At 42.9% G+C, this 13,840-nt stretch overlaps 1 protein-coding gene across 1 annotated transcript in view; it reads right to left on the bottom strand.

The window, feature by feature from the left end:
- LOC145866970 (uncharacterized) overlaps positions 1 to 9,479 on the bottom strand; it is a 61,464-nt gene extending 51,985 nt beyond the window's left edge. The window contains exon 1 of the mRNA XM_082971024.1: positions 9,434 to 9,479. Coding sequence (XP_082827150.1) covers positions 9,434 to 9,479 — 46 coding nt within the window. The remainder of the gene's footprint in view (positions 1 to 9,433) is intronic.
- Between the last annotated feature and the right edge of the window lie 4,361 nt (positions 9,480 to 13,840).

Here is a 13,840-nt window from a genome sequence, read left to right as displayed (position 1 = left end):
TGAGACAAGGATATCCCTGCCGGCCAAACCCTCCCCTAACCCGGACGACGGTGGGCCAATTGTGCATCGCCCCATGGGCCTCCCGGTCGCGGCCGGCTGCAACAGAGCTTGGACTCGAACCCAGAATCTCTAATGGCACAGCTTAGGCCACTTGCTCACCATTTTTGCTCCAGGCAGATATACTACATCCATAACTAGCGGTTTCTGCATTAGCAGGGAGGTGTTTCTGCAATCAAATTGTGTGTGCATCGCCCTTGTCGCAATTTTAGCAAACACAGAAAGGTGCCTATATTTGAGAACAAAAGTCGCCTGGCACACTGCTTAGGAGTTCAACACCTTTTACTTATTTCTAGTTACTACTAATGTGAAAACAAGACTAAATATGACTATTGTTGCTCACTTGACTGTCTTAAGACAATTGTCAAGTAATTTTAACATTCATTACAGACGTCAATTGTTGTACAGTATCATGGCTACGCTGTTGGCATCACCTTTTTCAGTGGATTTCTGCTGTTGTGAGCCTTTAACTATCTGTCTGACTTGTTCACACAGGAGAGAGACGTTACTATCATGGATCCTCTGGGGATCCTCAACATCATGATGCTAACGAGTCAGAGAAGAGTCTGTCCAGATTCTATCACCTCAAGAAACACCAGCAGAGACCCACAGGGAAGAAATCTATCTGCTGCTCTGACTGTGGAAAACATTGCAAATCTTCATCAGAACTTAAAATACACCAGCGAACACACACAGGAGAGAAATCTCACCACTGTTTTGATTGTGGGAAGAGTTACTTAAGATTAAAAGCACTAAAAGTACACCTGAGAATTCACACTGGAGAGAAATCTTACAGCTGTGATCAATGTGGGAGGAGTTTTACTACATCTTTCTCTCTGACTCTACACCAGAGAACACACACAGGAGAGAAACTATACAGCTGTACTCAATGTGGGAAGAGTTTTACTCAGTCAAGCAACCTGTTATCACACCAGAGGATACACACAGGAGAGAAATCTTTTAGTTGTAATCAATGTGTGAAAAGTTTTATTTAATCTAGTTACCTGACTGTACACCAGAGAATACACACAGGAGAGAAATCTTATAGTTGTGATCAATGTGGGAAGACTTATATTTCATCTTGCCATCTGACTAGACACCAGCGAGTACACACAGGAGAGAAACCTTATAGCTGTAATCAATGTGTGAAGAGTTTTACTCGGCCAGACAGCCTGATATCACACCAGAGAACACACACAGGAGAGAAATAATATAGCTGTGATCAATGTGGGAAGAGTTTTGCTGCATCTGGCTCTCTGACTCTACACCAGAAAACACACACAGGAGAGAAATCTTATAGTTGTGGTCAATGTGGGAAGAGTTTTACTACATCTGGCTATCTGACTCGACACCAGAGAAGACACACAGGAGAGAAACCTTCTAGCTGTGGTCAATGTGGGAAGAGTTTTACAACATCTGGCTGTCTCTCCAGATCAAAACACCTCAAGAAACACCTGCAGAGATCCACAGGGAAGAGAATTCACTGCTCCTCTGACTGTGGGAAGAAATTCACCTCTTCATCAGGCATTAAAATTCATCAGAGAATCCACACAGGAGAGAAATCTTTTAGCTGTGGTCAATGTGGGAAGAGTTTTACTAGTTCAACCAGCCTCATATCACACCAGAAAATCCACACAGGAGAGAAACCTTATAGCTGTACTCAATGTGGGAAGAGTTTTACTTCATCTAGCCATCTGACTCTACACCAGAGAACACACACAGGAGAGAAATCTTATAGCTGTGATCAATGTGGGAAGAGTTTTGCTGCATCTGGCTCTCTGACTCGACACCAGAGAAGACACAGGAGAGAAACCTTAAAGCTCTGGTCAATGTGGGAAGAGTTTTACTACATCTGGCTGTCTGACTCGACACCAGAGAACACACACAGGAGAGAAACCTTATAGCTGTGATCAGTGTGACAAGAGATTCTCCGGTAAAAGACATCTGATCAAACATCAGAAAATACATGAAGGAGTTGTTTCATGATATCAATGATATAATGTCACAATGTAGAATGTTTTAACATTGTAGTAGGAGTATTTTAAGGATGTCACAATTTAGAATGTTTTAACATTGTAGTAGGAGTATTTTAGTGATGTCACAATGTAGAATGTTTTAACATTGTAGAAGGAGTATTTTAATAGTGTCACAATGTAGAACCCTAAACGTTTGCCCCCTGTTCTATTGATTTCAACATGATATGGATATTAGCCTCAGGGGGAAAATCTAGGCTCTGAATTGAAAGAGTTACTATTTATGAGATTTAACAAAAAGTGACTAACAAAAAAAGAGCTGTGTTATACTTACCACGTTGGTGACCCACTGGAATCAAAATGCAACACTTCAAAATGTAGCGATCTGTTTTCTACAAGTTGTCCTCTAACCAGTGATATACACATTATTCCCAGATTCTGTGTGGTTTTGAGCTGTTAGTTTTAACAGGACGCGCAACCTCATCTCCCTTCTGTCACACAATTGATTTCAACATGATATCGATGAGTTATGACAAATAAGTGTTGTGTTCCTTTGTTTAGCGACCCCTACATTTAAATGCATCAGTCCAAAATGTAGCTGACTGTCTTCTGCAGGTTGTCCTCTAATCAGTGAGGTAAAATATATCTCCCATTTCCATGTGTTTATTTTAGTTGTGTTAGTTTCAACAGCACGTACAACCTGATTTCCCCCCTAATCGATATCAATGATTTATTGCTACTTGTCAAAACAACAGCGTTTTTCGTGCTTGTGCAGTTTATAAGGAGCTTGTTTTAAAAAATACAAGTAATATGATTATTGTGGCAGATGTTTGTGTATATAGCACATTTTATGTTTAGATTTGGACATGTTAAAATTGTGTTTTGACATTGGGGATATCCCACCTAGCAACATGTAATTGAAAAGCTGTTGAAAATAAGACTATGCAACCAAATATTTCATATTTACATTTCATGGAACATTTAGTAATAATTATTTATGTAACCAACTGACTATTATATTGACATTGTTATCCTGCTTTTAGAATATCAGGGTTCATTCTCAGATGTGCCAACCCAAATGTACTAGAGCATGACATTGGGGACTGGGCCCCGATCCAACAACATGCCTATCTAGTGAACCCTGAAAAGAGAGAGAAGCTCCGCAGTGAGGTGGAAAGTTACTATGGATATTGCAGTAGTTTCCTCTTGAAATCAGACATGTCCGTGGTGAGGACAACTTGGTTGCTGATTGTCTCAAGGGTGGGCAGTTAAAAAGTTGAGTGTTTTGTGTTTAGCCAGTTGCCATGGATCACAATTTATTTTGACTACATGTTTTTACCTATTGGAGATGAGTTTTGTTTGGGCTCGTTCCAAGGGGATGAGAGTTCTAGAAGCTAGTGAGTTTTAGGAAGACTAGAGTTCTAGAAGTGTATATATATTGTCTTGAATTGTTGACAGCCAGTGGACACCATGTTTATATTGGTGAAGCATTGTAGTTGATTATAATGTGAATAGGAAGTTTTTTTCTGTTGTTGGTAAGCATTCTCTTAAGGTGTTACCGTCTTTGGTTTTTCTATTTTTGTTTTGAGGTTTGGAATGTAGCACGTAGGACGCACTGATTGGTGTCACCTCGTTAGTCAGTATGTGTTACACCTGTGCTGGCTTGTCCATCTCGTTAGTGGGAAGGTGTTTCACCTGAGCTGGTCCAGGTTCTATTTAAGAGTGTCTGGCCCAGTGCTCCAGTTGTCTTGATACATGTGGAGAGTCAACACCTTTAGTTGCTCCACCTTTTTGGTTTACTTCCTGTCTTTAAGTTTGGTGTGGGTTTTTCTTTTGTTTTCCTCTTCTTGGGCAGATTTAGTGGGTCTCATGGTGGGTGTCTTTTAGGTCCCAGTTGTTGTTACTAGTCAACTTTCAGTGGACACTGAGAGCAAAATTGCAAGATTATGTTATTGTACTTTTATTGCATCAAATGTTTGTTTTATGCAACTGAATAGAAGGTTCTTAGAACTATTGTGTCTGTGTTCTACTGAGGATGGGCCTCTGGGAGAAAACACTGACAGGAGATTTACAATGTCTTTTGGGTGATAAAACCTAAAGAGACCGCATTCCAGAACATGAGTTAATGTTTCTGTTCTATATGGTACCAGGGAGAGATGACCTCAGGGCCAGACCCTGGTCTCTACACAAAGAGTACTGTTTTTACAGCAGATACTGTCTGCTGAGAATTATAAGTATCTTTCATACAAATCTTAACCTTGTGACCCGTTCTATACATCTGTTGTTTGTCATGTAGGTTGAAAGGGGTGCAAAAGACCTTGGTACTTTTGTCTCATGGCTCTCAATGAATCATCTGGGAGTGATTCGTCGACCAGCCATCATTATCGTAGAGCACTCAATTGATTCACTTTATAATTGTATGTTGTATTGACCTGCTCCCTTATTATTAAGTGAATGAAGATTTAGTTTAACTATAACTCTGATATGTGTGATAAGTTTGTCTCATTTGATATTAAAGAAATTAACAACCACATTTGGCGATGGGAACGTGAATCTTGACTTGGTGACTGACGACCTGGGTAAATGACCTGGCTCCTGATGACCTGGGTAAATGACCTGGCTCCTGACGACCTGGGTAAATGACCTGGCTCCTGATGACCTGGGTAAATGACCTGGCTCCTGACGACCTGGGTAAATGACCTGGCTCCTGACGACCTGGGTAAATGACCTGGCTCCTGACGACCTGGGTAAATGACCTGACTCCTGATGACCTGGCTCCTGATGACCTGGGTAAATGGCCTGGCTCCTGACGACCTGGGTAAATGACCTGGCTCCTGACGACCTGGGTAAATGACCTGGCTCCTGACGACCTGGGTAAATGACCTGGCTCCTGATGACCTGGGTAAATGACCTGGCTCCTGATGACCTGGGTAAATGACCTGACAACCTGGGTAAATGACCTGACTCCTGATGACCTGGGTAAATGACCTGGCTCCTGACGACCTGGGTAAATGACCTGGCTCCTGACGACCTGGGTAAATGACCTGGCTCCTGACGACCTGGGTAAATGACCTGACTCCTGATGACCTGACTCCTGACGACCTGGGTAAATGACCTGACTCCTGACGACCTGGGTAAATGACCTGACTCCTGACGACCTGGGTAAATGACCCGACGACCTGGGTAAATGACCTGACTCCTGATGACCTGGGTAAATGACCTGACTCCTGACGACCTGGGTAAATGACCTGGCTCCTGATGACCTGGGTAAATGACCTGACAACCTGGGTAAATGACCTGGCTCCTGACGACCAGGGTAAATGACCTGGCTCCTGACGACCTGGGTAAATGACCTGGTTCCTGACGACCTGGGTAAATGACCTGGGTCCTGACGACCTGGGTAAATGACCTGACTCCTGACGACCTGGGTAAATGACCTGACTCCTGACGACCTGGGTAAATGACCTGGCTCCTGACGACCTGGGTAAATGGTGCACGAGGGATCCCTCTAACTTGGGATCTGAGGGAGACCACACTTGGGGAACAGAGCAGATGAACCCACCTTTAATCTGAGTGGATACCACAACTCAAACCTAGTTTTTTTTTAAGAATGAGGTGAGCAAAACATGCAAGTGCAGGCTCAGTGTGTATTCCTGTGTGTGATATATTTAGGCTGAATATCGATATAAGATTATATCCTGATATTTTTTCTGCAAAGTGAGAGCAAATGTTCAGTCAAAGTCAAAGCCAGATATGACATGTCTCAAGTAGTTTTATTGAAAGCGGCTATTTCAGTGAACAGTTGAAAAATCAAATGAATAAACAATAAACAGGGCTCTTCACCTGGTTCAGATTAAATGCTCAGCTGTTCAAATAACAATAACATGTAAACATAAACACTGTAGAACAACAGGACGACCTTTTTTTTTTCAAAATCAAAGCTCCATAAGGTGCACATTTAAATAAATACAAATATCTTATTAAAAAATAGCCTATAAAATAAAATAGGCCTATCTTTTTCTGAAATAAATATTATATATATTTATGAGAAAAGTACACTTTTTTTTTAGTTTGACAACTTTAAATGGCTTATTAAAATCAAATTACAGATTTCTTCTCCTTTCTAACAAATCCACAGATGCAAATAACGAACATTACAAAATAATAAAATATGACAAACCCTAGTAAGGGCAGCAATTATATATAAATAAAGAACAAAATAAAGTGCTCAGTTTGAGAAAATGTTTTTTAAACATCAGCCTGAGATTACCATTTGCTTTTTGTTAACTCAATTTCTTATCTGAACAGCCTCAACCAGTTGCACAACAAACAGACTATCAACTCAATAAACATTTTCCCCCTCTTTTTTTTACTTTGATAAACAGTAATGCTGTCTTGAGGTAGACATTAGAAGACAAGCGTGTCCTCCTTCGTTTAAAGATTTTGTGCGAGAAACACCAGCCTGTCAACGGCATCCGGCTTCAGAGATGCTCTGTGGCAGGTCACGATATTGCCACTGCAGCTGAAAACCCTTTCGGAGGGTGAACTGGTAGCTGGTACCAAGAGATACTTTTTTTTGCCAGGTGGCTCAGAGCTGGAAAGACAACTTCATGATCCTTCCACCACTTGAGGGGATCAGTGTCACTCTCCACACTTGCTGACTGCAAGTAACTTGACAGTTCATTTTCAATAGCCTCCCTCTTGGTTGGTGGCGCAGTGGTGGTGGCTGTGCGCTGCTTGAAGAAGCTTGCCAGTGTCTTAGCTTTTGGTGCCACTGCTGCTTCTCCATCTGCAGGCTCAGGCACAGTTGGCACACGTAGGTGAGGCGGTTGACAGCTGCTCTGATCAGCCAGTAGCGTCTCCACCTCCAAGACAGCTCTGTGCTTCAATGCATCAACTTTTTCACTTGGGATATAGGTGGCCCTGAAGCGTGGATCCACAAATGAAGCCATCTCCAATAGGTCAGTAGTGGCTGGGTCAGAATACTTGCGGTTGAGGTACTCAACAATGCTGGTCTTGATCGATTTGCAAAGCTCGCTATCACATGCCAGGAGACTGTGGTTAAAAAGGTGCAGCACAGGTTTTACATATGATAGAGGGACGTACTCCTCACCTGACAAAGCATCGGTAAAGTCCTGGAGAGGTTTCAGGACCTTTTGGACTGCTTCTAGGACCTCTAAGTCCTGCCAGGTAGGGACAAGGTGCCTGGTCTTTTTGTCATTAGACAGGACTTTGGCCAGTGCTCCTTCCTGCTCCAGGACTCTCTCTATCATCTGCTGCCTTGATCCCCAGCGTGTGGCAGACTCGGTTATGAGTTGGTGACTTGGCAGACCCAGCTGAATCTGGACTTCAGCAAGATGTCTCCTTTTCTTCCAGCTGTACCAAAAACAGCTTACAATTCTCTTGCACAGAGAAATGGCCCGGGTGACGCGCTTGTCATTCATGCCATGTCCTGTCAGAATCATAAAAAAACTATTAAACAAATGTGCTTATGCGAGAAAATTTGACTCTGTTTTCACTTTAACACACTCACACAACTAAGTGCTTTCCAAAATCAAGCTTTAGAAATATTCTACATTAATATTTTCTTGTTTCATAGTTTATTTTTTTAAATCAACGCCAGTCCTAATCATAAATATCAAATATTATATTCATTTATTTTCTGAATTTGAATCCTGTAAGTGATTTTTATGTATTATTATTTGTGTATAATTTATAAATGATGACTATACTGTATGTACATTTACTGATGTTTCGTTCTTGTTGTTGTTCTTAGTATTTATGCTTAGTATTTAATGCTACTTCATATTTCTACTCCACTAAAAACTCCACAATGTTTAGGCCTACCTACGTGTCAACATTAGTTTCTAGTTACTTTGCAGTTGGCTCTTCAATCCAGAGAAAAAACTATAGTCTATCATAATAACTAAATATGTTACCTTGATGATATCAACAGGCTAACCAGCATTTTAAAGTCATAATTACCTCACCTTTACCAGCTGTAACATTAAAGTGGTAAACACATCAATGCATCACTAATTCTTATCCAATAACCTAATAAATATGGTTCTGAAATCTACCATCCTGTATTGTAAGTGATTTTACTTTTAGCACTTTATGTTTTGTGTTTTATTAATCAATTTTTGGCCAAGACAGCAGCATAAAACAAAACAAGTTGCAGACAGACACAAAGGAAAATAATAAAAAACTAATATTTTAATATGTTTTTTTCTTTAAAGTAAAATATGTGAATACTCCTTAATAAAACACTGCACTCCCCAATAGCCAAGTGTAGTCTGACCGAAGCACTGCATCCTCATCGTTCAGCTCCACCGCTCTGACGACGTCGCTCCCGTTGGTGGTTGTTATAGCAACCGGATGCTTTTCTTGGAGTTTCCCAGCTTGCGTCCTGCGAGGCCTCAGCTATATGCTCACCGGTGTGATCCTGGGGGGAAATAACTTGTTTTGGAGACTGTTTTCATCTCCCCCAGTCGTTGAATGAAGTGAACATGTCACGCTTCATGTAAGGCTCACATTGTCCTGCTCGACCCACATATCGCTGGTCAACGCCAAAATGGGTCCCGTTAGCGAGCCGGTCAGCAAGGCTCTGCCTGACTTCAGTGGACATTTGTGGCAGTGCTTCTCGTGTAAAGTAGTTGGAAAGCTCATATCTCGGGTCCATAGTTTTCAGTAGCTTTTTGAATCCGACTTGTTCCACAGTTGCAACAGGGACCATATCTTTAGCAATGTGATAGGACACCGCTGTAGTTATAGTACACCACTTGCCAATTTTCTTTTCATAAAGGCTCACTGCGGGAAAATGAAGTTTGCAGTGAGCTTTGTTTCGGGGCTGGAGCTTTTTCGGGTTGTCGACGGCTTGCGGCTGGGGCTTCTGCAGCGCGCAGTTTCACACACTCTTCGTATTGCAGTTTGTGCCACTGTTTTAGGTGGTGAAAAAGATTGGTAGTGCTTCCACCCCTGGCTGTAACTTTTTTTATGGCACTGCCTACATATAACGTGATTTTGTTGCTCATCTGATACTTTGAATCCGAACCATCTCCAAATTACTGAGCCAATGCTTTTTCTTTTACTAACCAATTCCTCGTCAAAACGCTCCGCAGACGCTGTTGCTTCCTCCATGTTTGTTGAAGTGTCTGTTCCTGCCCCTCCGCCCTCTGTGCATGAAAGAGGAGGCGCGGGGAGCAGCGCAGAGAGCTCCGGGTCTGCAGCTTGCTTGGAGCAAGGATCAAAGCGTACATTTGAACTATATCGATATATGCGAAATGGTCTAATTTCATATCACATTTAAAATATATATCGATATATTTTTTTATATCGATATATCGCCCAGCCCTAGTCAGGCTGATAAGAACAATTCTTATTTTGTATAACGGGTCACTTACGCTTCGAACACACCGACTGCGTCATTGCATCACTGCTACGTAACATTTTGCGCAGCTACGCAACTATACTGACGCTTCGAACACACCGACTGCGTCATTGCATCACTGCTACGTAACATTTTGCGCAGCTAGGCAACTATACTGATGCAGGCACCTTTTGCAGATGGTCGCATGCGGTTGTACACATGGAGGAGAGAATCATTTTCGCAGTATCCTCAAAACCGTGTCTTTTTGACACAACTGCTGACAGCTACAGGGACATAAACACAAAAAATGCTGCTTGGAGACAAGTGTCCACAATAGTAGGATTGCCAGGTCAGTTTAGTAGTGAGCACGTGCTAGATGTGGCTAGTTAGCTAGCTAGCTAACCTAGCTTGCTAACCTAGCCAATGAGGTGTGTGTGTGAAATAAATAGTCAAATAAATTATGCTAGTTACTACCCCTGATAACTTTACCAAATAATCATGTTTGAAAGAGTGAGTGTGTATGTCATAAATAGTCCTAGAAATGGTAGATACTACTGTACCCCTGATAATTTGGTCAGATAACCGTGTGTGTGTCTATGTGTACAGTAGGTGACATATCCATGCTAGCTATCTAATAACTATAGGTATGCTAGGTAATGGTTTGGCTTATCATGTCTATGTAGAAGAAGACTGGAGGAGGAAGTGGAGAGGACTCAGGGACAGGTATCAGAGAGAGAGAAGGACAGAGAAAGAGAAGAAGAGGTCTGGGTCAGCAGCTTCAGGCCAGCAGCCTTGGCGCTTCTGCCACATTCTTTCTTTTCTGGATCCATTTATTGTGCCTTGGGCAACGAGTGGCAATTTTACAGCCAGACCCTCTACTACATCATCCACAAGTGTTGTCCCCACCGGTGCATCAAGACCCTCAATGTCACCTACAACTGCGACCATCGCCTCCACCGCTGCAGCGAGACCCTCTACAATGTCTACATCATCCACAAGTATGACCACCATCGGTGCAGCGAGACCCCTCTACAATGTCTACATCATCCACAAGTATGACCACCATCGCTGCAGCGAGACCCTCTACAATGTCTACATCATCCACAAGTATCACCACCATCGGTGCAGCGAGACCCTCTACAATGTCTACATCATCCACAAGTATGACCACCATCGGTGCAGCGAGACCCTCTACAATGTCTACATCATCCACGAGTATCACCACCATCGGTGCAGCGAGACCCCTCTACAATGTCTACATCATCCACGAGTATGACCACCATCGGTGCAGCGAGACCCCTCTACAATGTCTACATCATCCACGAGTATGACCACCATCGGTGCAGCCATGGAAGACGATGAAATGGAGGAAGCACCTCTGGATCTAGGACCACCTGAGATTATTATGAACCTCACGGAAGTGACCACTGAGGACCTCGTTGAACAGGATGTGGCCGTGGAGACAAACAGAGAGAGAAACGAAGAGGAACAACGTCACACCAGGCGTCATCGAAGGTTCCAGATCCACTCAACTCATTTCAGCAGAGGCTCCTCCAAGCCGTCGAGAGGGATGCAGCCCAACCTGATGCTCACAGGAAGGAGGATGAAGAGACTCTCTTTGCCATGAGCCTGGTGCCACAACCCTGAAGAGGCTGCCTCAGCAAAGAAAAGCAGCAGTCAAAGTTAAAATGGATCAGCTGCTTTTCCAAGCCGAGTTCAATGGTACGTTTTTTTTCTTCTCCACATCACAGGTAGTGTCATAAGTGTTGCCACAGTGAAGTAGGTCATTCTTTACAGTATACTCATGTAGGCTAATTGGTATTTCAGATCAAAGTATTAATATGAGGCAAATGTACAGCTGTTGTTTCTAGGTTAGAAAATATCCCTAAACAACAGTTTACTGTCTAAATATTTTCCTGTCATATTCATCTTTATCTCTGAAATACAAATTCCATGAGTAAACAGCAAGTATTACCAACTTTACTGCACTGTTCCAATATTTATGCCTCTAACTACACTATACAAGCAGTATTTAGTTAACATAAATCTCACCTTTTATGGTTTTCTATTATGTTAAGCTTGTATGTGTTGTTTTTCTCTTCCCTTCCAGAGATGGAGTCCATTTAGCCGAGCAGCTCACAGGAAGGACAGGAAGAGGAGAGGAGTTGTCTGGTTGTTGTTCCCTTCCAGAGATGGAGTCCATTTAGCCGAGCAGCTCACAGGAAGGACAGGAAGAGGAGAGGAGTTGTCTGGTTGTTGTTCCCTTCCAGAGATGGAGTCCATTTAGCCGAGCAGCTCACAGGAAGGACAGGAAGAGGAGAGGAGTTGTCTGGTTGTTGTTCCCTTCCAGAGATGGAGTCCATTTAGCCGAGCAGCTCACAGGAAGGACAGGAAGAGGAGAGGAGTTGTCTGGTTGTTGTTCCCTTCCAGAGATGGAGTCCATTTAGCCGAGCAGCTCACAGGAAGGACAGGAAGAGGAGAGGAGTTGTCTGGTTGTTGTTTTCACCTCCCTCATTGTACCTTTCTTTTCACACACGTCCGTTCCGTTTAAATTCAGTCAATTCATAGTCATTAGTTTATAAAGTCTCGGGATAGCATTCATTATTAGTGTTACATAGATTTCTGAATTGACAGAATTGAAACTCAAACACTGAAGAATTCACAGATGCTCTTTTTGAAATGTTTACACGCACACACACCTCTTTCAATAGTTGTATTTTTTTAAACATTTTTTACACTTACCGGTCATGTTCTTTCCTGTACTTGAATACTTATTAAATTATGTTTTCATAGTCAGTTGTTTATTAATATCTCATTTAGACTTAATCTGCTCATTTCTTCCCTACACCTTCGCAGATCTAAGACAAGATGAAAGTAAAAACACATTCTCTTCCTAATTCATTCTTTTCCCACCTGTATTTTGTCAGGCCAGTGAACATGGTGTTAAACTGTACTATTTGTATGGACCCTAGGTTACCCTTTCCCTTAGTTATCATACTAACTGTATGTCCTATAACCTTAATTAGTGCTCCTGCTCACCTGATGTACCATGCCAGGTGTGTATAATACTGACGTTAATGAGAGAGGGAAGGGGTTTTAAGGTGTGGTCCTGCTCACCTGATGTACCATGCCAGGTGTGTATAATACTGACGTTAATGAGAGAGGGAAGGGTTAAGGTGTGGTCCTGCTCACCTGATGTACCATGCCAGGTGTGTATAATACTGACGTTAATGAGAGAGGGAAGGGGTTAAGGTGTGCTCCTGCTCACCTGATGTACCATGCCAGGTGTGTATAATACTGACGTTAATGAGAGAGGGAAGGGGTTAAGGTGTGCTCCTGCTCACCTGATGTACCATGCCAGGTGTGTATAATACTGACGTTAATGAGAGAGGGAAGGGGTTAAGGTGTGGTCCTGCTCACCTGATGTACCATGCCAGGTGTGTATAATACTGACGTTAATGAGAGAGGGAAGGGGTTAAGGTGTGGTCCTGCTCACCTGATGTACCATGCCAGGTGTGTATAATACTGACGTTAATGAGAGAGGGAAGGGGTTAAGGTGTGGTCCTGCTCACCTGATGTACCATGCCAGGTGTGTATAATACTGACGTTAATGAGAGAGGGAAGGGGTTAAGGTGTGGTCCTGCTCACCTGATGTACCATGCCAGGTGTGTATAATACTGACGTTAATGAGAGAGGGAAGGGTTAAGGTGTGGTCCTGCTCACCTGATGTACCATGCCAGGTGTGTATAATACTGACGTTAATGAGAGAGGGAAGGGGTTAAGGTGTGGTCCTGCTCACCTGATGTACCATGCCAGGTGTGTATAATACTGACGTTAATGAGAGAGGGAAGGGGTTAAGGTGTGGTCCTGCTCACCTGATGTACCATGCCAGGTGTGTATAATACTGACGTTAATGAGAGAGGGAAGGGGTTAAGGTGTGGTCCTGCTCACCTGATGTACCATGCCAGGTGTGTATAATACTGATGTTAATGAGAGAGGGAAGGGGTTAAGGTGTGGTCCTGCTCACCTGATGTACCATGCCAGGTGTGTATAATACTGACGTTAATGAGAGAGGGAAGGGGTTAAGGTGTGGTCCTGCTCACCTGATGTACCATGCCAGGTGTGTATAATACTGACGTTAATGAGAGAGGGAAGGGTTAAGGTGTGGTCCTGCTCACCTGATGTACCATGCCAGGTGTGTATAATACTGACGTTAATGAGAGAGGGAAGGGGTTTTAAGGTGTGGTCCTGCTCACCTGATGTACCATGCCAGGTGTGTATAATACTGACGTTAATGAGAGAGGGAAGGGGTTAAGGTGTGGTCCTGCTCACCTGATGTACCATGCCAGGTGTGTATAATACTGACGTTAATGAGAGAGGGAAGGGGTTTTAAGGTGTGGTCCTGCTCACCTGATGTACCATGCCAGGTGTGTATAATACT

This window comes from Salmo salar, unplaced genomic scaffold (assembly GCF_965601325.2).
Source record: "Salmo salar unplaced genomic scaffold, fSalSal1 ptg000152l, whole genome shotgun sequence".
Classification (NCBI taxonomy): Eukaryota; Metazoa; Chordata; class Actinopteri; order Salmoniformes; family Salmonidae; genus Salmo; species Salmo salar.
Note: the sequence above shows the minus strand (reverse complement) of the source record. Positions and strands in the feature narration are given on the sequence as shown.